The 20,570-nt window shown below is 45.1% G+C and overlaps 1 protein-coding gene across 10 annotated transcripts in view; it reads left to right on the top strand.

Moving 5' to 3' along the window:
- GOLGA1 (golgin A1) overlaps window positions 1-20,570 on the top strand; it is a 47,651-nt gene that overhangs the window by 13,778 nt on the left and 13,303 nt on the right. For all 10 annotated transcript variants that reach the window (XR_011432648.1, XM_070251772.1, XM_070251774.1 and 7 more), the window contains 8 exons: window positions 1,067-1,195; window positions 1,512-1,681; window positions 2,154-2,265; window positions 10,687-10,812; window positions 12,595-12,690; window positions 16,052-16,147; window positions 17,292-17,441; window positions 18,251-18,346. Coding sequence is in view for 9 of the 10 variants with exons in the window: in XM_070251772.1 (XP_070107873.1) it covers window positions 1,067-1,195; window positions 1,512-1,681; window positions 2,154-2,265; window positions 10,687-10,812; window positions 12,595-12,690; window positions 16,052-16,147; window positions 17,292-17,441; window positions 18,251-18,346 (975 nt within the window). In the remaining variant the exon portion in view is untranslated. The remainder of the gene's footprint in view (window positions 1-1,066; window positions 1,196-1,511; window positions 1,682-2,153; window positions 2,266-10,686; window positions 10,813-12,594; window positions 12,691-16,051; window positions 16,148-17,291; window positions 17,442-18,250; window positions 18,347-20,570) is intronic.

Here is a 20,570-nt window from a genome sequence, read left to right as displayed (position 1 = left end):
GAAAAAAAAAAGAAAGAAAAAAAGATTGTAGCAGTTGAAATTCTCATTTATCTATTTTTTTATCTTTTAGAATTATGGTAAAGCAGGGCTGTCCCTATGACGTAGTGGTTAAGTTCACATGCTCTGCTTCAGGGTTCACAGGTTTGGATCCTGGGTGCAGACCTACACACCACTCATCAAGCCAAGCTGTGGGGACATTCCACATACAAAATAGAGGAGGACTGGCACAGATGTTAGCTCAGCGACAATCTCCCTCAGCAAAAACAGGAAGATTGGCAACAGATGTTCACTCAGGGCCAGTCTTCCTCACCAAAAAGATAAAATAAAATTATGGTAAAGGGAGATCCATATAGAACAAAACCAAATAAAACTCACTTGAGTTCACCAAGGGGATTTTCTCTGTTTTTTTTTTTCCACTCAAAGGAGGGGTTGGAAGATATTTTAGACTGGAAAAGAGTGATGAGACATCTATGTAGGTCTTTGAAGCCACTGTGATTTTCGGAAGTGTTATTTTTAGGCTCTTTTAATTTCTTTTCAATCAAGAATTGGAAACTGCAACAGCAGAGTTTGCCTTTAAGAGAATGCGTCTTGGGAAGCTATCGTTGAGTAAATTATAACCTGCTAACACAAGTCATGTCTAATTTTCCTTGACTTGCTGACAGTTGCTAACTGAAGCAAGTTCTACTTAAATGTGTCTAATTTTCAAAGGGTATTTGGTCTTCCTCCAGTTATTCTTGTTATTCAGCCAGTTCAGTATGGTGCTGAGAATAGACGTGTAAAATGGATATCTGAAATTGCTGATCAAACTTCAGAACTTTAAAGTGTTAAGTAATTGTTCCCCTTGTTCCCCTTATTCACAACTATGATTTAAAACATGTGTACTTTTAACTTAAAGAATTTGTAGGTAATTGTGTAAATAATTACCGTAAAGCTTTCCATTATCAAAGTATTATTGTCTGCTGATAAGAGATTTCCTTAAAATTTTCTTTTATTAAGAATTCTGCTCACATAACATGGATTTCTAATGTCCTAGTTGCCTGAGTTGATATCCTCTTCTTCCACATAGGAGAAAAGGTTTCTGACAGCTCAGTTACAGGAAATGAAGAGCCAGAGTTTGAATCTTTTCCAAAGGAGAGATGAAATGGATGAATTAGAGGGCTTCCAGCAGCAGGAACTGAGTAAAGTAAAGCACATGGTGCGCATTTTTGTTTCCGTAGCTAAATCCTGAAGAGATGAGTAATGACTCTGATTTTGCTAGTCATCACTAATTGTTGATAAACACACCTTAGCACTCTTTGATATTAATCATATTTGTGTGTTTTTCAATTTATTAAAATGGAAAAGTGCTGTTTGAAATCTATTTCCTTTTTCTTTCTTTTTAAACTGCTAAGCACATAAGCTCCCCTGTAAGCTCACAAAAATGTTATAAAAGTTTGGCTTATTGGTCTAGACACCTTTTTTAAGTGTATGTCTTAGTAGTGGCCTAGTGAAACTTTGTATCTTTGTATCAGCTTTTAAAGAAAGAAGAAAGTCTGGGGAAAATGGAGCAAGAGTTGGAGGCGCGAACCAGAGAACTTAGTTGCACCCAGGAGGAGTTGATGACCTCCAGTCGGATGTCATCGGACTTAAGCCGGAAGCTGGAGGAGCTGCAGAGACGCTGCTCGACGCTGGAAGAGCAGAGGTCCTTCTTGGTCTGTGGGGCCGTGGGAAGGGGTGTTAGTGTAGCTCTGGCTGCAGCCCACCCGCCTTTCCCCACTGCTCATCGCAGCGCTTTCTGATCTCACTTCTGCCAAAGGCTTCTGGACTTGTCCTTACCTACCTAGGGCGCCAGACCCTCTAACCCCCAAACCCTCGTGCCCCTTCACCTGCCTAGGCTCAGAACCCCTCCACCCTGCCAAGCAATCACTATCTTTCAGTTCCTAAGCTGCTGAGGAACCAAAGGCAGATCAGGACTTCTTGCTTAAACCTGGGTGGAATTTTTCTTCTTTGACCTTCCTCTTTAGAGAGAGCCAAGGAGTCTTCCCCATTGATAATCTTCACGTGGCTAATGTTTACAGCCCTTACATATACAGAACCATCTGTATTTTACCTGTGGAAGAATGTCTTAGGTGAGATATCCAAATGTGTTCATTGTCTCCTTTCTTTCAATGAAGAGATCATGTGACAGCTTCAAAAACAGGTGCAGAAAATAAGATCACAGCCCTGGAGCAAAAGGAACAAGAGCTCCAAGCATTCATTCAGCAGCTTTCTGTTGATTTGCAAAAGGTAAGTAGAGTACTAGAAGCGGAGCCAGGTTCCTGGGATTCATGAATGGGGTAAAAACTAATTCTGTCGGAAATTTCCGCCTCAGGATGGCTGGTGAAATTTCTGTTTCTCATGCAGTCCACATTGCCTTAGTCCCTGGTCTAGCCAGGCTGCATTCACATGGAAGTAGCCATGCAACGGAACAAGGGTTGCTTAGCAGAAGAGGTCAGTATTGTCCTGAGAGGAATTCTCAAACGACACCATCAGATATGTCTTAAAGTACCACATGATGGACTTCGAGCATGAGAAAACGTTAACCATCATAGTTGACGTGGCCAGGGTTGTCCCTTTGACATCCCTGGTTCTAATCCAGTTTGCTCTAAAGCGCATAAATGATTTCATTACAATTCTTTTTTGTTATTGTTTCTCCAGCATACATTTATTGCCCTCCTACTCTAGGCTTGTGCTAAATTCCGAGACTATAAAGATGACCAATAATAATATTTTTATTGACTGTAGTATTTCTCAATGATATGTTTCTTTCACCATTTTGACCAGAACAGTTTGTATTGTATGATTGCCCCTTGCATTATGGGACATTTAGCTTTCCTGGCCCCTGGGTTCTGAACACCAGCAGCATCCTTCAGGCATTGACAGTCCAACCCTTCCCCTCATATGACAAAACACTCCCCAGCAGGTGGTGCCACAAACCCTCCCCTCATCCCTTGAGAACCACTAATCTCAAGTGTAACAGAGACTTAACAGCATCATTACAGGACAGAAAGATTTGTGTAAACAGAAGTCTGTATATCCCTTCTGGCTAACTATTAGCATACTTAGAGGTACCTAAGTGGAACTAAGAGAGGTTACATACCTTGTTCAAAGTTATACAGTAGTGACACAGCTGGAGTCTAATCCAAGTCTTACTCCAAAACTTATGCTTGTTCTACTGGGCTTTGCTGCCGCACAGCAAGGAGCACCCAGTAAATAGATCTTACGTGAATGAATGACTGTGATGCAAGATCTCTACCCTCAGTGAACTGAAAATATAGGCACATATATTGTTTTTTCTCAGAGGTTTACAGTTTCATTGTAGAACTTAAACATGTGGCCACAAGAAAAATAATTCACAACTCAACAAGTCCCAAATAAGTGAAATAAATCTTTCAAATGCCAAAGATATGCCATAGGCAGAATGCATTTCCAGCACAGCTGTCAAGAAACTCTTCCTGGTAGAGCTGGAATTTCAAAGACGAGTAGCATAGCAGAAGGCAGAGAAGGCAGAAGGGTGCAGAATACATTTGGGGAGTGGGGTTAGAGGGGATAACAGACACAAAACTTTGGGATTCAAGGGACCCTTGATAGCAGTTAGACCATTCATCCATTTTATAATTGGAAAAACTAATTTTCCAGACACTAAGTTCCCTCATTCATTCTAAAAATAAGATTTGCGTTTTACTATGTGCCAGGCTCTGCTCTCTGCTGGGCGTTAGAAGTACTATGATTAGCAAAACAGATACCACCTTTGCTTTTGTGGAACTTACAGTGCAGAGAGGAAGTCAGACAGTAATCAATAATCACATAATCATATAATTAAAGCTGTGACGCGTGCTATGAGGGAAGACTACAGAATGCTGTGCGATCCTACAAGAGGGCATCAAATCAGCTCTAGCCTCGAAGTCATAGAACGCTCCCCTTGAGGAAGTAACTCGAGCTGAGGTGGACTGCTGAGGCTGCAGGGGAAAGGACGATGGGAGAGAATTTCAAGCAGGAAACAGCAAAAATAATAAACCTAGACACTCTGAGGCTGTAAAAGGATTAGCACATCCAAGGAACTGGAAGAAGGCTGGAAGGGTGACACACAGAGTAAGAGGGATTACTCTGGCTCTTAGGAGGAAACATCGAAAAGGTTTCCAGTTCGGAAGCTCTTACAGTTGTCCAGGCGTGAGATGGTGGCTTTGACAAGAGTGTTAGTGAAGATAGTGGGGGAGTAGACAGATTTAAGAAATGATGACGAGATTGACCCACTGTCCAATGTAATAAACATAGGAGGCGAGCAAGAGAGAAGAAGGGCTTAGGAATGATTTGCGGGTTTCTGGCTTAAGCACCTGAGTGGCTGAGACTGTCAGTATCAGGCTAAGAGAGCGCTAGAGGAAGGGCAGTTTTTTGTTTTTGTTTTGTTTTTAAGGAAGATTAGCCCTGAGTTAACATCTGCTGCCAATCCTCCTCTTTTTGCTGAGGAAGGCTGGCCCTGAGCTAACATCCATGCCCATTTTCCTCTACTTTATATATGGGATGCCTGCAACAGCGTGGCTTGTCCGCACCCAGGATCCGAACTGGCGAACCCCAGGCCACCGAAGCGGAACGTGCAAACGTAACCGCTGCACCACCAGGCCGGCCCAGGAAGGGTAGTTTTGTGATTAAGTTAAATAGAGGATATAACAAGGCAATGAAGCCCCAAGTAGCTACCACCTAAGTTAAGAAAAAGAACAGTACGTTTATTGTTGAGGTTCCTTCCTGGTGTGCCTTTCATTATTCCAGCCCGTTCCTTTTTCCTTCAGAAGTAAGCACTATCCAGAAATTGTTCCATTTCCTTGCTTTGCTTTATCATCTTACCGTATTTTATCCGTAAACGGTATCTTCTTTCATTTCTCCTGCGTGTTAACATTATATAAATGAAATCGTGCTGTAGGTATTCTAAAACTAACTTTTTGTGCTCAACATTGTATTCCTGGAGACCGTTCATGTGGACCCATGCAGCTATAATTTATTCTTTTCTCGTTGGTATAGTATGAAGATCCTAGAATTTATTTATCTATTCTGTTGACAGTGGACATTAGGGTGTTTCTGGTCTTTCACAAGCAAGGCTGCTGTGAACTTTCATCTGCCTGTGCAAGAATATATTTGAGATGTGAAAAGGATGGTTGAAAAGATTTGTACTTTTTCAGCTTTACTAGATAATGCCCAATTGTTTTCCCCTGGTAGTTGTAGTAATTTACATACTCTCACCAGCAGTGTACAAGATTTTGGCTTGTTCTGTTTCCTTGCCAATATGGGATATTCTCAAACTTTTAATTTTTGCCAGTCTGGTGAGTGTGAAATATTATCTCATAGTGATTTTAATTTGCTTTGCTAATGAAGTTCAGCACCTTTTCGTATGTTTATCAGTTGTTCATGCTCTCCCGTGAAGTGCTGGTTCAAATCTTTTGCTCATTCTCTGTTGCGTTTTCTGTCTTTTCTCTTTAGTTATAGTTGTTGATATATGTCCTGGCTGCCACACTCCTTTGTCAGTTATATAGGTTGCAAATGTCTTCTAGTTTTGGGTTTGTCTTCCCACTCTTTTTTTTTTTTTTAAAGATTTTATTTTTCCGTTTTCTCCCAAAGCCCCCAAGTACATAGTTGTGTGTTTTTAGTTGTGGGTCCTTCTGGTTGTGGCATGTGGGACGCTGCCTCAGCGTGGCTTGATGAGCGGTGCCATGTCCGTGCCCAGGATTCAAACTGGTGAAACCCTGTGCCGCTGCAGCGGAGTGCGCGAACTCAACCACTCGGCCACAGGGCCGGCGCCGTGTCTTCCCACTCTTTACGGTCTCTTCTGATGAACGTATGCTTTTAATTTTATTACAGTTGAATTTATTGTTTTCCTTTAAGTTTATGCTTTTGTATTTTTTAAGAAATCTTTCCTTACTCAGAATCATAATGTTATTCTCATATATGTATTATTATCTGAAAGTTTTATATTCAAGTCTTTTATGTGCCTTTTATATTCGTCTTTTATTTGCCTTTTATATTCAAGTCTTTAATATGCCTAACATGTGATTTTGGTGTGAGAAAAGGACCTTTATTCTTTTTTTTTTAATTGTGTTGGTACCATGTATTGAGAAATCTCTTGTCTTCTCACTGATCTGCAGTGCCAGCTTTGTCTCAATTCAGTTTTCCAAATGCATGTGGAACCACTCCTGTACTTTGGGGTGTATGCCACTGTGGTATTTGCATAATACTATACATCGCCTCACTAGCTGTGGTATTCAGATAAGTCTTGGTGTCTGGTAAGCCAAGTCTCCCCACCTACTTTTTTTAGGAGTATTTTGAATATTCTTGGCCTGTTGCTCTTCCACAGAATAGTTTGACAAACTCCTTAAAAAACCTGTGGGATATTGATTGGAATTGCATTGAATCTGTAGATGCATTTGGGGAGCAGTGATTACTTTATGATGTGAATTTTCTTATCCAAGAACGTGGTCGGTCTCCCCAGATATTCAGTGCTGCTGTTTTGTTTTGTTTGTTTGTTTTTTCCTTTTTCTCCCCAAAGCCCCCCCGGTACATAGTTGTATATTCTTTGTTGTGGGTCCTTCTAGTTGTGGCATGTGGGACGCTGCCTCAGCGTGGTTTGATGAGCAGTGCCACGTCCGCGCCCAGGATTCGAACCAACGAAACACTGGGCCACCTGCAGCGGAGCGCGCGAACTTAACCTCTCGGCCACGGGGCCAGCCCCTGTTTGTTTGTTTGTTTTTTTTAGATGGCTTTCCAGAAGGTTCTGTAGTTTTCTCCGTAAAAGTTTATCTGTTGTTGAATTTATTCCTAGGTGCTTTATTTTTTTATACCAGTTCTAAATTGTGTCATTTTAAAAATGACTTTTTCTATTCATTGCTGGCATATGGAAATATTATTTTTGTGTATTAATTTCTTTGCACACCTTTTGTTAAGCTTAACAATGAATCTCTAGGGTCTTTGAGTTTCCTTAATAGCAGTCATATCATCTGTAAATGAAGACAGCTTTGTTTCTTTCTTTCCAATTCTTACACTTTTTTTTCTTTGCCTTATTCTGTTGGGTTGTTTGTTTTCTTATTGCTGAGGGTTTTTTTCTTTATTGTTGAGTTTTAAGAGTTTCTTTTATATTTTAGAGAACAGTCCTTTATCAGACATCTCTTTTGCAGATTTTTCTTCCAGTCTGGCTTTTCTTCTCATTCTCTTGACATTGTCCTAAGCAGAGCAGAAGTTTCTAATTTTGTTGAAGTCCGGCTTATCAATTATTTCTTTCATGGTTCATGCCTTTGGTGGTGTATTTAATAAGTTGCTGCCATACCCAAGGTCATCTAGGTTTTCTCCTGTTTTATCTTACAGGAGTTTCATAGTTTTGAGTTTTACATTTAAGTCTGTGATCCATTTTGAGTTCATTTTTATGAAGGATGTAAGGTCTGTGTCTCCATTCACTTTTTTACATATGGATGTCCAGTTGTTCCAGCACCATTTGTTGAAGAGGCTATCTTTGCTCCATTGTATTGCCTTTGTTCCTTTGTCAAAGATCAGTTGACTATATTTATGAGAGCCTATTTCTGGGCTCTCTATTCAGTTCCATTGATCTGTTTGTCTGTTTTTTTGTCAGTACCATACTGTCTTTTTTTGGTTTTTTTAAAGATTTTATTTTTTTCCTTTTTCTCCCCAAAGCCCCCCCGGTACACAGTTGTATATTCTTCATTGTGGGTCCTTCTAGTTGTGGCATGTGGGACGCCGCCTCAGCGTGGTTTGACGAGCAGTGCCATGTCCGCGCCCAGGATTCGAACCAACGAAACACTGGGCTGCCTGGAGTGGAGCGCGCAAACTTAACCACTCGGCCACGGGGCCAGCCCCAGTACCATACTGTCTTGATTACTGTAACTTTATAGTAAGTCTTGAAGCCAAATAGCATCAGTCCTCCGACTTTGTTCTTCTTCAATATTGTGTTGGCTATTCTGGGTCTTTTGCCTCTCCATATAAACTTTAGAATCAGTTTGTTGATATCCATAAAATAATTTGCTGGGATTTTGTCTGGGATTGCTTTGAATCTATAGATCAAGTTGGGAAGAACTGACGTCTTGACAGTACTGAGTTTTCCTATCTGTAAACATGGAATATCTCTCCATTTATTTAGTTTTTAAAAATTTCATTCATCAGAGTTTTGTAGTTTTCTTCATATAGATCTTGGACCTATTTTGTTAGATTTATACCCAAGTTTTTCATTTTTGAGGGTCTTAAAATAAATGGTATTGTGTTTTTTAATTTCAAATTCCACTTGTTGGTTGTTGGTATATAGGAAAGCAATTGACTTTTGTATATTAACCTTGTATCCTGCAACCTTGCAATAATCACTTATTAGTTCTGGGAGGTTTTTTGTTAATTCATTTGGATTTTCTAAGTAGACAATCATGTCATTTGAAAAAAAGACAATTTTATGTTTTCCTTCCCAATCTGTATACCTTTCATTTCCTTTTCTTGCCTTATTGCCTTAGCCAGGACTTCCAGTACAATGTCAAAAAGGAGTGGTGAAAGGGGACATCCTGCCTTGTACCTGACCTTAGTGGGAAAGCTTTGATTTTCCTCACCATTAAGTACGGTGTTAGCTATAGCACCTTAGGTGCTAAGGGCCTCCAGTAAAACAGCCAAAGTGAAGAGGAGGGCTCCATGTGGGATATGGTGCACAAGAAAACTACATGGAAATTGGTGACTGATTCTTCTTCTGTCCCTAACTCTGTCTAACACAGTGACTTGTATAGGACTTGGTTGTTCTTTTGGTTTTCACTGGAACGGGTCACCTGTATCTCTCAAGTTCAGGTGATAAGTACAGGCTTTAGATCTAGAAGACCTGGGTTTGAATCCTTAATCTGTCACTAAGGTGTGTGCCTTTGGGCTAATCCCTAAACCTCAGTTTCCTTATGCATGGACACAGTGAAGGGTGGTTGTGAGGACTAGAGATAATGGGAAGTGCTTGCACATGCCCTGGACACTATAGCTGCTGCTGCCACCGCCCTGTGTGGTTATAGTTATTACTATTGCTATTATTAATGTTATTAGTAAGAGACCCATAAAGATGGGCCAACATAGCCAAAACTGTTTTTCTTTCCTATCAAACGCCCTCGCCCTCCTGTGTTTTTGCCCCGAATAATGTTATTCATCCAGGGTCTGAGCCACAGACTTGGGAGTTGTCTTCACCCTGCCCCCGGTCATGCTGAACTTGTCTGTTCTTCCTTTGCATGTGCTGCCCTTTACCGGAGTGCTGCTTCCTCTCCAACCCCTTCCCCCCGGGCTTGTATAGGAGCCTGCTTAGGAGGCCTGATCTGATTGCCCCGAACAGTTAGTGCCTCCTGCCTCTGAGATCTCATAGCACCTTGTGTGTCCCTCTGTTGCAGCATGATTTTGTTGTTTTATAATTAAGCTTGTGTATCTCCACCACCAGCCTCCATGCTTCTGTGAGTCAGGCACTGTGTCTGATTGTATCCCCAGAAGACAACACAGAGTATAGGCTTGATAAAGTTTTGTTGAATTATGGGATCCTGAATCCATTCTGCAAACTTCCCCCCCACTACTTATGTTGTCATCCCTGTGAGGATTCAGAACGGCAAATGCTTCTTCCCAAAACCCGAGGCCCAAGTTGCTACATCTTAATCTGAGGAGATTGGCTGGGTTACAAGCTAAGCATGAACGTCTGTGGCTTGAGATGGAGTGACAGAAGCATAAGGTGAGGGCATCTGAGGAAGCAGAGTATATGTGAGGAGACTCAAATCTTCACAGTGAGATGTTGCTGCTCTATGACCTTTTTTGGAGAGGAGAAGGGACGTCCTCAGGGGATACAAGGACCACTAGGGATATAAGAACTTATATGTTCAAAGCTTCCTGGATCCTCTACTTGGACATTGAGCAGCATTTGAAGATTCGGAATAGTGAAAGGAATAAAGTTAACCCAACTCACCACTACCACCGCTGCTAAAGAGACAGACTGAAATAAATAAGTGGGCAGCTGTTGGTCTGGGCCAAGGTGTGAGGTGCCCAGCAGCTCTACTGTGTTCCCTGTGCTGTGAGCCAGGGTAAATATCATTCATTTCAGAAGTTCTCTCTTGTGCCTTAAGGCGCTACAGTGGCACCATTACTGCTCCATCCAGCCTCATGTTTCGAGAAGCACTGTTCTTAGATGATTGTAGGGCTGGCTGGGGGCTTCTTGAGTGGGACAGCCTCTGCTGGTTTTTGGCATCTGGGGTAAAGATGTCGCTCCTGTTGGACTCTGGATTAGTAGGATTAAACGTATGCTCGATGAGAGTGGGAGGAGGAGTATTCCTTTGGCTCGTAGATCATGACAGTACCATCTGGTTATTTTCAAGAGGAGGAGCATCTTCCCTGGCTCCTGGCTAGATTCCACAGAGGGAGCAACAGTGTCCTTCCCAGATTTTCAGTTGCTTAAATTGGGGTGAGCGTTTGCCTCTTGCTGCACTGGGTCTGAACTGGATACCTGAGTGATGTTGAGGTCTGGTCTTGTATCTTCTATGTCCCGTTTTCAGGGAAGATTTCCCAGCTGTGTGTTCTTCTAGGATGCAGTTGAGAACAGAATTTCAAAGAATGGTGATGGTCCTAGAGGAGACAGGAAGGAAGGGAGAGGGGTTTATAGTGTAACGGAATCTCTGCTTTCACCTGCAGGTCACTGCTGAAACTCAAGAGAAAGAAAAACTCATCACACATTTGCAGGAGAAGGTTGCTTCCTTGGAGAAGAGACTGGAGCAGAACTTATCAGGAGAAGAGCATGTGCAGGAACTCCTGAAAGAGGTGACTAGCTCTCTTTGAGCTGGCCGGTGTTGGGAAAGCAATGGTAACCCCGGAGATTTCATAAAATCCTAGAGTTTCAGAGCCACAGAGTCTACAAACAGCTTGGTGAGAAGAGCACTCTCCCCACCTTTTGATTGTCCTGCTTTCACAAAGAAAGCCTCATGTCACCCGTGTGGCATGTTTTCCTCAGGGAAAGGGAGAACTTTGTTCAGAGATGCATATGAATAAATAGCACCCTGATCACCCCACCTAGTGATTTACACCACTCGGGCTGTCTTGTCTTACCACCCTGCTCTCCTCTGCCCTTTTGTGCTTCCATTGGCCAAGGCAAACAGGGCAGTGAGCAGACTCTCCTGAGCTGAAGGAGGCTGTTGAGCAGACTGGCCTCGTGCCCAGTGGTGTTGGGCAACTTACTTTCTCATCACATCTCACTTCATTTGCCCACATTCGTGCTGCTCCTCCTCTCTCTATGCCAGTGATTGGCCTCACTGTGACAAAGGTGACAAAGCCAAAGCCTTGGGCCTTGATTCGACCTCGCTTTCTGTCTTGAGTCAGTTTCAGCCGAATAGCTCCATCTCTGCTGCCGCTGTTGCACTTCAGGGCTTCCTGCACCTCCAGCCTAGTCTACACTAGAGTCTCCAGACTGGCCTGCCCGGCTCAGTCCCTCCTCCTCCACCCTCTGACGCAGCCTTCCACACCCACTGCCAAAATGACCTCCCTAAACAACGTTTCTGACCACATTGCTCCTTAAAGAGCTTCCACGACTCCCCTGCAGTCTGCAGTGCGTGTAATGTGGGTTCCAGGGTGGAAATTGATTTCTAGCACCAGGCTACCTCGGTTTGTGTCTCACCTCTCTACTTACTAGTTTGTGACTTAGAGCAGGTAACTTAATGTCTTTGTGTTTGTTTCTGCCTCTGTAAAGTAGGGCTAATGATTGTACCAAATGCGTAGAATTATCGTTAGGATTAAATGAGTTACAGTATGTGAAGTACTTCGAATGAGGCTTAGAACATAATGGGGGGCCCTCGGTGTATTTCAGCTATTAATGGTATAATCATTATTAGTGTGCCGTCATCATTATTATAAAGTTTAGTGTGCATGAGAGATACTTGGGGGGTTTGTTTGAAGTCTATATCTCTGTCCCTCCCCTCAGAAGTTCTGATTTCAGTAGGCCTGGAAGGAGGCCTCAAGTTTAACAGCCACCCCTCCCCAGCAACCAAATAAGTCTAATGCCAGTGTTTGGACCACCCCACTTTGAAAAATATTGCCTACGGAATTAAATTGAAACTCCTTTCTGCAGCATAAAAAGTTTCTCACGATCTGGCCTGTTGCCTAATTTTCCAGTCTTGTTTCTTGACCTGAATCCATCATCACTTTAACTTTTGGCAAGTTGTAGCTCCCCACGTGTGCCAGGCTGTTTCACACCTCCGCTAGTCATCCCTCTGCCTGGGTGCTCCCCCTCCCGCGCCACCTGTGAATCGTGAAGCCTCCCACTTTCCTGAGGCCGTTTCCCGCTCTTTGCTCATTCTTTGTGGGTGCCTGTTGCACTCTGTTGTATAATATTTTTGTTAGTCTTTTACCCCAGCGTCAAGGTCAAAGGACTGTCAAATTTCTCTCTCTGTACTTTATGATATGTGAATTTTATCTCAATTAGCTGTTATTTTTTAAAAATGTATTTGTGTCCCTTGTGCCTCACACAAATCGTAGTATGTTTTAGATACCAGTAAATATTTATTCAATGGAGAAATGACTATTTTCTTTTACTCTTCTTTCAACTTACAGAAAACAGTTGCCGAGCAGAATTTGGAGGATACCAGACAGCAGCTCTTAGCAGCCAGAAGCAGCCAGGCCAAGGCCATTGACATCCTGCAGACTCGGGTACTGATCTCACTCCCAAGTGATTCCTGTGTCTGAGTTGTAACCTGGTTGGATGACATGGTTGTGGCTGAGAATCCCCTTGGGTCAGAGGTTTTCTTTCAGAGGGACTGTCTTTTGGATCTTACTTATACAGGGTTGAGCTAGTCGTTTTCTTCGTTCTTGCCACATCACTGTCATTGTTCCACACAAAGTTGTGCTTGTGTTTATTTATTCCTTTTTATCCCCATTCCCCTCCCTCCCATAGGAAACCATTCTGTTGTGGTTAATAACACACACTTTTATTGTTGGATTGCCTTAAAATGGGTGGCATTGGGGCCGACCTGGTGGCGCAGCGATTAAGTGCGCACATTCCGATTTGGCGCCTCAGGCTTCAACTGTTCGGATCCCAGGTGCGGACATAGCACTGCTTGGCACGCCATGCTGTGGCAGGCATCCTGCATATAAAGTGGAGGAAGATGGGCACGGATGTTAGCTCAGGGCCAGTCTTCCTTAGCAAAAAGAGGAGGATTGGCGGCAGATGTTAGCTCAGGGCTAATCTTCCTCAAAAAAAAAAAAAATAGGTGGCATTGTTTTGAGTGCATGTATGTTAATTGAGGGAAACGATATGGCCCTGCATGTGTCTTCTCTGTTACTTTCCTCTGCCCCATCTGCTATCTGTGTCCACTTCGCTGTACTCACCTACTCCACTTTGTAGTTATCTACTAGATGTTAGACATCCAGATTGCCGCCTTCTTCCTGTCACCACAGATGACACTGCAGTGAACGTCCTGGTCCCTGTTATCTTAAGGAGAATAGAGAGTGTGTATGACCTAATGTGACTAAGTAAGACAAGAACGTTCCCAGAGGGCTGCACCTGGCTTCGCTCCCCCAGCGTGCACGAGGGTCACTGTATCTGCATCTCTGCCTTTTCCAGCATTGGCGTTTCCCAGCCTTTTAATTTTTTTGCCAGTTTAATGAGTGTGAAGTGGCAGAAGGGGCCAGGGATCTCTTTGGGGCCTCTTTTATAAGAGCACTAATCCCACTCCTGAGGGGTCTGCCTTCATGACCTAAGCTCTTCCCAGAGGCCCCGTATCCTAATACCATCCCATCAGGCGTTAGGCTTTCGACCTGAGACACAACCATTCAGACCATGGCACATGCTTAGCCCATTTTTAAAATCTTTCTTATTTCCTGATAAATATATTTAAAACTGTATTTTTATCTTAATACAGCTTTGTTTGTTTTATTATAATTCAGTTCTACCTATTTCTGAGTATCTTTTTTTTCACTGTTGCAAAATATACATAACATAGGGGCTGGCCCTGTGGCCTGTGGTTAAGTTCGCGCGCTCCGCTGCAGGTGGCCCAGTGTTTCGTTGGTTCGAATCCTGGGCACGGACATGGCACTGCTCATCAAACCATGCTGAGGCAGCGTCCCACATGCCACAACTAGAAGGACCCACAACGAAGAATATACAACTATGTACTGGGAGGCTTTGGGGAGAAAAAGGAAAAAAAATGAAATCTTTAAAAAAATATATATACATAACACAACATTTAGCTTTTCAACCGTTTCTAGGTGTGCAGTGCAGTGGCTTTAAGTGCATTCACATTGTTGTGCAACCATCACCACCATCCACCTCCAGAACTTTATCATCTTCTTGAACTGTACCTCTGTACCAGTTAAAGCAGTAACTCCCCATGCTCTCCTCCCCGTCCCCTGCAGCCACCATTCTACTTTCTGTCTCTATGAATTTGATGACTCTGTACGTTATATTAGTGGGATCATACAATATTTGACCTTTTGTGTCTGGCTTATTTCACTTAGCTTAGTATCTTCAGGGTTCATGCATGTTGTACCATGTGTCAGAATGTCATTCCTTTTTAAGGCTAAATAAGCTTCTTTAAGACTTTCATTCCACTGTATATATATATACCACGTTTTGTTTATCCCTTCTCTTGTCAATGGACATTTGGGTTGTTTCCATCCTGTGGCTGTTGTGAATGATGCTGCCATGCACATTAGTGCTGTGAACAAGGGTTTTGTGTGCACTCAGGCTGTCGTTTCTCTTGGGTATATACCTGGGAGTGGAATCGCCAGGCCTTAGGATAACTCTCTGCTTAACCTTTTGAGGATCTGAGTCTCTCTTGAGCTCTCCCTCTAAATTGGGACTTGGGTAGATATTTTCTGAACTCAGGAGTTTAAAAAGCTAGGTTTCAGTCCCGGCTCTACCACAAATAGAGTTTGTGACAATGGGCAAGTAACATGACTGTTCTCCTCTACGGAAATGCACTATTCTCACAGGGTTACTTCAGTTGAGTCTTATACGTGAATGTATAGGAGGAACCGTAAGACCTGAAAATATCCATCTCATTGGGTCCCTGCCTCTCCTGACAAAGCTGCAGCCTTGCCTGTGCGTATGTTGTCATAATAGAGTTCCCCAAGGTCAGACCTTATTCAACAAACGAGAGGACTCATTTTTTTTTTTTGAGGAAGATTAGCCCTGAGCTAACATCTGCTGCCAATCCTCCTCTTTTTGCTGAGGAAGACTGGCCCTGAGCTAACATCCGTGCCCATCTTCCTCTACTTTGTATGTGGGACGCCTACCACAGCGTGGCTTGCCAAGTGGTGCCATGTCCGCACCCGGGATCTGAACCGTTGAAGCCTGGGCCGCCGAAGCGGAATATGCGCACTTAACTACTGTGCCACCAGGCTGCCCCCCCACAAGAGGACTTTATAAGAGAAATTGGCAAAGACAGCTCGAGTCAGATAAAAATGTCACATTAGAGAGCCAGGTCGAGCCCAGTGCTGGGCAATATGTCGTCCTGTCCTCTGGGCCTGCCTCATGTCCCAGTGGCAGTGCCAGGTACCTAGTCAGGCTTGGTTGATATTTGTGGAATGAGTGAGACCTAAGTTTGTATCATGAGCGGTAATCCCACTTCTGGAAATCTATCCTAAGCAAGTGATTCAAACCAGGTCAAAAAACGTTGCATGAAGATATTAACTGCTGCCTCATTTTAGATGGGAAAATGGAAAACAACCTAAGTGCCAGCACTGTAGGCACTGGTTCAGTAAATTATGAAATATCCTTTGAGGAGACAATCTATGATCTGAAGAATATGTGGAAACACAGAAGGAAACTTGAGTGAGGAGGAAAAATACAGAGTTTTACCAGAATTGTATAAAAAGTTATTTTTAAAAAATCATAAAACCGACTAGAAGAAAATGCATTGGAACGATAGTGCTTTATAATGGTAGACTTATGCGTTATCGTTTTTCTAATTTAAAAATTTTCTGTCATGGACCTGTTTTAGGACTTAAAGCCACTTGTTGCTACTCTCCAGCTTCCTTTGAACGAAAGAGTGCTTCTGTTTCCCCTCAGGTGAGAGAACTAGAGCAGAGCCTGCAGGCGTCTGAGGAGAAGCTGAAACAGAGCAGTGACATCATGGCAACTCAAGAAGCTCAGATTCAGGAGCTTGTAAGTGGTTATTGCGGCTGCTGTGTCCTGGGCCCTCGATGCTTTCCCTTCATGCCTTTGCACACACCTCAGACTCACTCCCAACTTCTGGAGTGGTATCTGGACCCGACCTTAGATCCAGTTGTGCTGAATCTGAACAGGCGGGCAGCTGCAGATGGAGGGAGTGCGGGCCTGCTGGAGGATCGGAGTTATCCAGAGAGGATGAGTCGCACCTGACAGCTGGCCGTGGGGCCCAGCCTAGTTCTGGGACTGTTAGAGGTCATAGCTCCACTGGGAGTCAAACCTCAGCTTGCAGCCGGGGCTGTGGAGAACAGGTCCCAGCTCTGGGGAGAAGATGGCAAGGCTTGGCCAGCTGTCACAGCCCCAGGTTGGGTGTTGAGTTCGAAACTAGAGAAATAGGGGCCAGCCCATGCCCGAGTGGTTAAGTCTGTACACTCCGCTTCAGCGGCCCAGGGTTTCGCTGGTTTGGATCCTGGGCGGGGACATAGCACCGCTTGTCAGGCCATGCTGAGGCAGCGTCCCACATGCCACAGCTGGAAAGATCCACAACTAAAATACACATCTATGTATTGGGGGACTTTGGGGAGAAAAAGCAGAAAAAAAAAAAGAAAAAAAACTAGAGAAATGAAAACAGCATTTATGGCATGTTTGCCGTGTCCTAGGCACTGTGCTAAGTTCTCTGCACATGTTTTCCTTTAGTCCTTGCAGCAGACCTAAGGCATGTGTACTGTTGTTATCATTCTAGAGGAAGCAGGCTCAGAAAAACCTGGTCACTAGCCCTTGGTCTCCCAGCTAGTAAATGGCAGAACTCACATCTTTCTTAGATCAAAGCTCTTGTTCTTCATCACTCTCTTATACTTCCTCCCAGGAAGCACTTCAGCCATAGAGGGCAACACTGAGTGGGGTGACAGAGGGCTGTGTCTTAGGACTGGCTGGTGCCCAAAGCTGTCCCCAACCCCAGCTCCTGAGCAGGCCAGGGGCCAGGGCAATAGGCAGAGCTTACAGCAGGGGACATCGATAGCACCCAGGCTGAGGAAGGTCAGGAAGGAGAGGTGTTTCTGTCGGACACCCATCTTTGGTCACCAAGGGACAGAATAAGGCCCCTGTTGTCACCGTGAATAACTGTCCTCTGGTACCCCCACAGGCTGCCGCAAACAAGGAGAGCAGCCGTGCTCAGCAGCAGGTGCTCGCTCTGGAGCAGCAGTGCACAGAGCGCATCCACGTGCTGGAGGCCCAGCTCGCTGCCCTGGAGAGAGCTCGGGCAGCCGAGCAGACAGCTGCACAGCGGGAGGCGGTGAGTGCGGGAGCGGGGAGGCCGCCACATGAGCGCCAGGTTCGCGCGTGGCTGGGCTGCCAAGTAGTTTGACAGGAAGAGGACCAGCCTCTTCTGAACTAGGAAACCACTTTTTGAGCAGTGTTTGTCTCCCCACCAAGACACCTGCTCGTGAGCCTGGATGGGAAAAGGCTGCTTTTTACAAAACCCCCAATCAGATGGGTTTGCTTTTTCCTTGGGCTGCACAGGGACTTCCTGTCACTTCCTGACCAGTCCCACCAGCTTCTTCCCATTGTCTGTCTACAGTTTCTGTTGTTCTCCCCGAATGGCTTCTCCTTTTCCCTGGTCCCCTCCCTGTCCCACAGTCTTCAGAGTCAAGTGCCTCGTTTCTTCTTGTGAGGAGTTTGTCAAGCGGCTCTCTCTTTCTGACCTCCGCCCTGTTCTCATCTCCCACCCCTGCAGTGACCAAAAAAGGAACAGGGAGCATTTTTAAAGATTCCATGTCAGGGGCTGGCCCCGTGGCCGAGTGGTTAAGTTCGTGCGCTCCGCTGCAGGCGGCCCAGTGTTTCGTTGGTTCGAATCCTGGGCGCGGACATGGCACTGCTCATCAGGCCACGCTGAGGCAGCGTCCCACATACCACAGCTAGAAGAATCCACAATGAAGAATGTACAACTATGTACCGGGGGGTGTTGGGGAGAAAAAGGAAATAAAAAAAAAAAATCTTAAAAAAAAAAAAAAAAAAAAAGATTCCATGTCAAAGACAGGACTGTGCTCAGGGGAAATATGGTAAAGACCTTTTCTTTTTATATATACTGTGCTCAATTTGCAGAGAGAGCTGGAGCAAGAAAATGCAGCCCTTAAAGAAAGTAAGAATGAATGTGAATGTTCTTTACAGCATCACCAACTTGAACTAAAGAAGCTAAAGGTATCTATCTAATTGAATCAGTTTCACAAAAGTGTCATGTCTTGCACGTGTGTATTTGGAGCAGCCGAGTGAGGGTTCTGTACTTAGAGTGAGAAGGGGTGGAACTGGCATTTATTCAGTAGTTCTGTTAGGCATTTACTGGAAATTGTCGCCTGATTAAGTCCTCTCAGTGATCCAGGACGGTGGGAAGAATTGTGCTCATTTTGCAGTTAATGTCATTGAAGTTCCAAGTGTACATAATTTGCCCAAGTTCCGTAGTTAGAGGTGGCGCTGGTCTGACTTTTCACTCCACCACAGAGGTCAGCCCTTCCTCTGCACTGCCATCAACAGCTGCCTGAAAGTAATGCTGTCAGAGCACATGGTTGCTGATTTTAACAGTGAGACTAGGAAAGCAAGGCCTCACATGGTCGGTCATAGGACCTTGTTTGTTTATGCCAGGGAGCATGTACAGAAATGAAGAAACAGTCTGCTGGATTGTCACCCTTTCCTTTCTGGGAACATGGTGCTTTAATCAGATGCTGCCCGCTTCATTCCCTGGACATAACTGGATGCAGAGGGAGAGAGATTCTGGCACTTCCTTATAGGCCTCCGGCTCCCCAACCCCTTTCACAGCAGCCCTTAGACGATGGGTCATTGCAGTACTTGCCCAGCTTGGTCACAACACCACGACCTTGTCGATTCTTTGGCACAGGACTTGTCTGAGAACATCCACAGCTGAGGGCCTGTGCCGAGTGAGCCTTCAGCAGTGTCTGCGAGGTGTTGCCGGTGCTGGGGCCGTAGTGCCGGACCGTGGGAAGCGTGTGCGAGGTGCTGCCGGTGCTGGGGTGGTAGTGCCGGACTGTGGGAAGCGTGTGCGAGGTGCTGCCGGTGCTGGGGCCGTAGTGCCAGCTTGAGGGAAGCGTGTGCGAGGTGCCACCGATGCTGGGGCCGTAGTGCTGCCTTGAGGGACGCATGTGCGAGGTGCTGCCGGTGCTGGGGCCATAGTGCTGGCTGGAGGGACGCGTGTGCGAGGTGCTGCTGGTGCTGGGGCCATAGTGCCGCCTGGAGGGACGCGTGTGCGAGGTGCTGCTGGTGCTGGGGCCGTAGTGCCGCCTGGAGGGACACGTGTGCGAGGTGCTGCCGGTGCTGGGGCCGTAGTGCCGGCTTGAGGGAAGCGTGTGCGAGGTGCTACCGGTGCTGGGGCCGTAGTGCCGGCTCAAGGGACGCGTGTGCGAGGTGCTGCCGGTGCTGGGGCCGTAGTGCCAGCTGGAGGGACACGTGTGCGAGGTGCTGCCGGTGCTGGGGCTGTAGTGCCAGCTGGAGAGATGCGTGTGCAAGGTGCTGCCGGTGCTGGGGCTGTAGTGCCGGCTCGAGGGACGCGTGTGCGAGGTGCTGCCGGTGCTGGGGCGGTAGTGCTGGCTCGAGGGAAGCGTGTACTTTAGAGTCGGATACTTTTTCATGCCTTCCTTCAACAGACGTTTAAGTACCTGGATGCACCGTTGTAGGTGCTGAGATGCGCCAGTGAGCAGAAGGACAAAACTCTCCCCCTGAGGAGCTTGTGAAGGGAGACAGTAAACAAGTGAGCAATAGTCATGTGCTCTGAAGAGGACAAAGTAGCGTGAGGGGCCGGGAGTAGGACGGAGAGCACTCTTTTAAATTGGGAGGTCAGGGAGGCTTCAGGATATTTGAGCAAAACATCTGAATAAGGAGAAGGGCCAGCAGTGTGAATGTTTGGGGAAGGAATATTCCAGACAGAAGAAATAGCAAATAGAAAGACTCTGTGGAAGGAAAAAGGCTTGGTTTGTCTAGAGAACAGCACCGAGGCCAGTGTGGCTGCTGCCTAGTGGGCTGGGGAAGAAGAGTGGATGGTAGTGAGGGGAGGGCAGGGAAGCCATCCGAGGCGTGAAGGAGAGAAGTGATGTGAGGAGGTCTGTCTGAAAAGAGTCACTCTGGCTCTGAGTGGAGAGTGTTCTGTAAATGAGGCAAGTGCTGAAGTAGGAAGAGCTGTTAGGAGGCTCAGCTATTACTGTGCTTACCGTGTTTAAGGATACAGAAGACAAAATTGAAAATGTCAGCTGAGATTTGGAAACTAATAAAAGACAGCAGTTTTGAAAAGCGATCAAATTCGAATTTTAGAATTGAAAAATGCAATAACTGAAACGCAGTAGATTACAAAAGGGCATGTGGAAACGTTTTTGGGGTAATGGATATTTTCACTATTTTTATTGTGGCAATGATTTCACCA

Source organism: Equus caballus, chromosome 25, assembly GCF_041296265.1.
Source record: "Equus caballus isolate H_3958 breed thoroughbred chromosome 25, TB-T2T, whole genome shotgun sequence".
NCBI classification, from domain to species: domain Eukaryota; kingdom Metazoa; phylum Chordata; class Mammalia; order Perissodactyla; family Equidae; genus Equus; species Equus caballus.
Note: the sequence above shows the minus strand (reverse complement) of the source record. Positions and strands in the feature narration are given on the sequence as shown.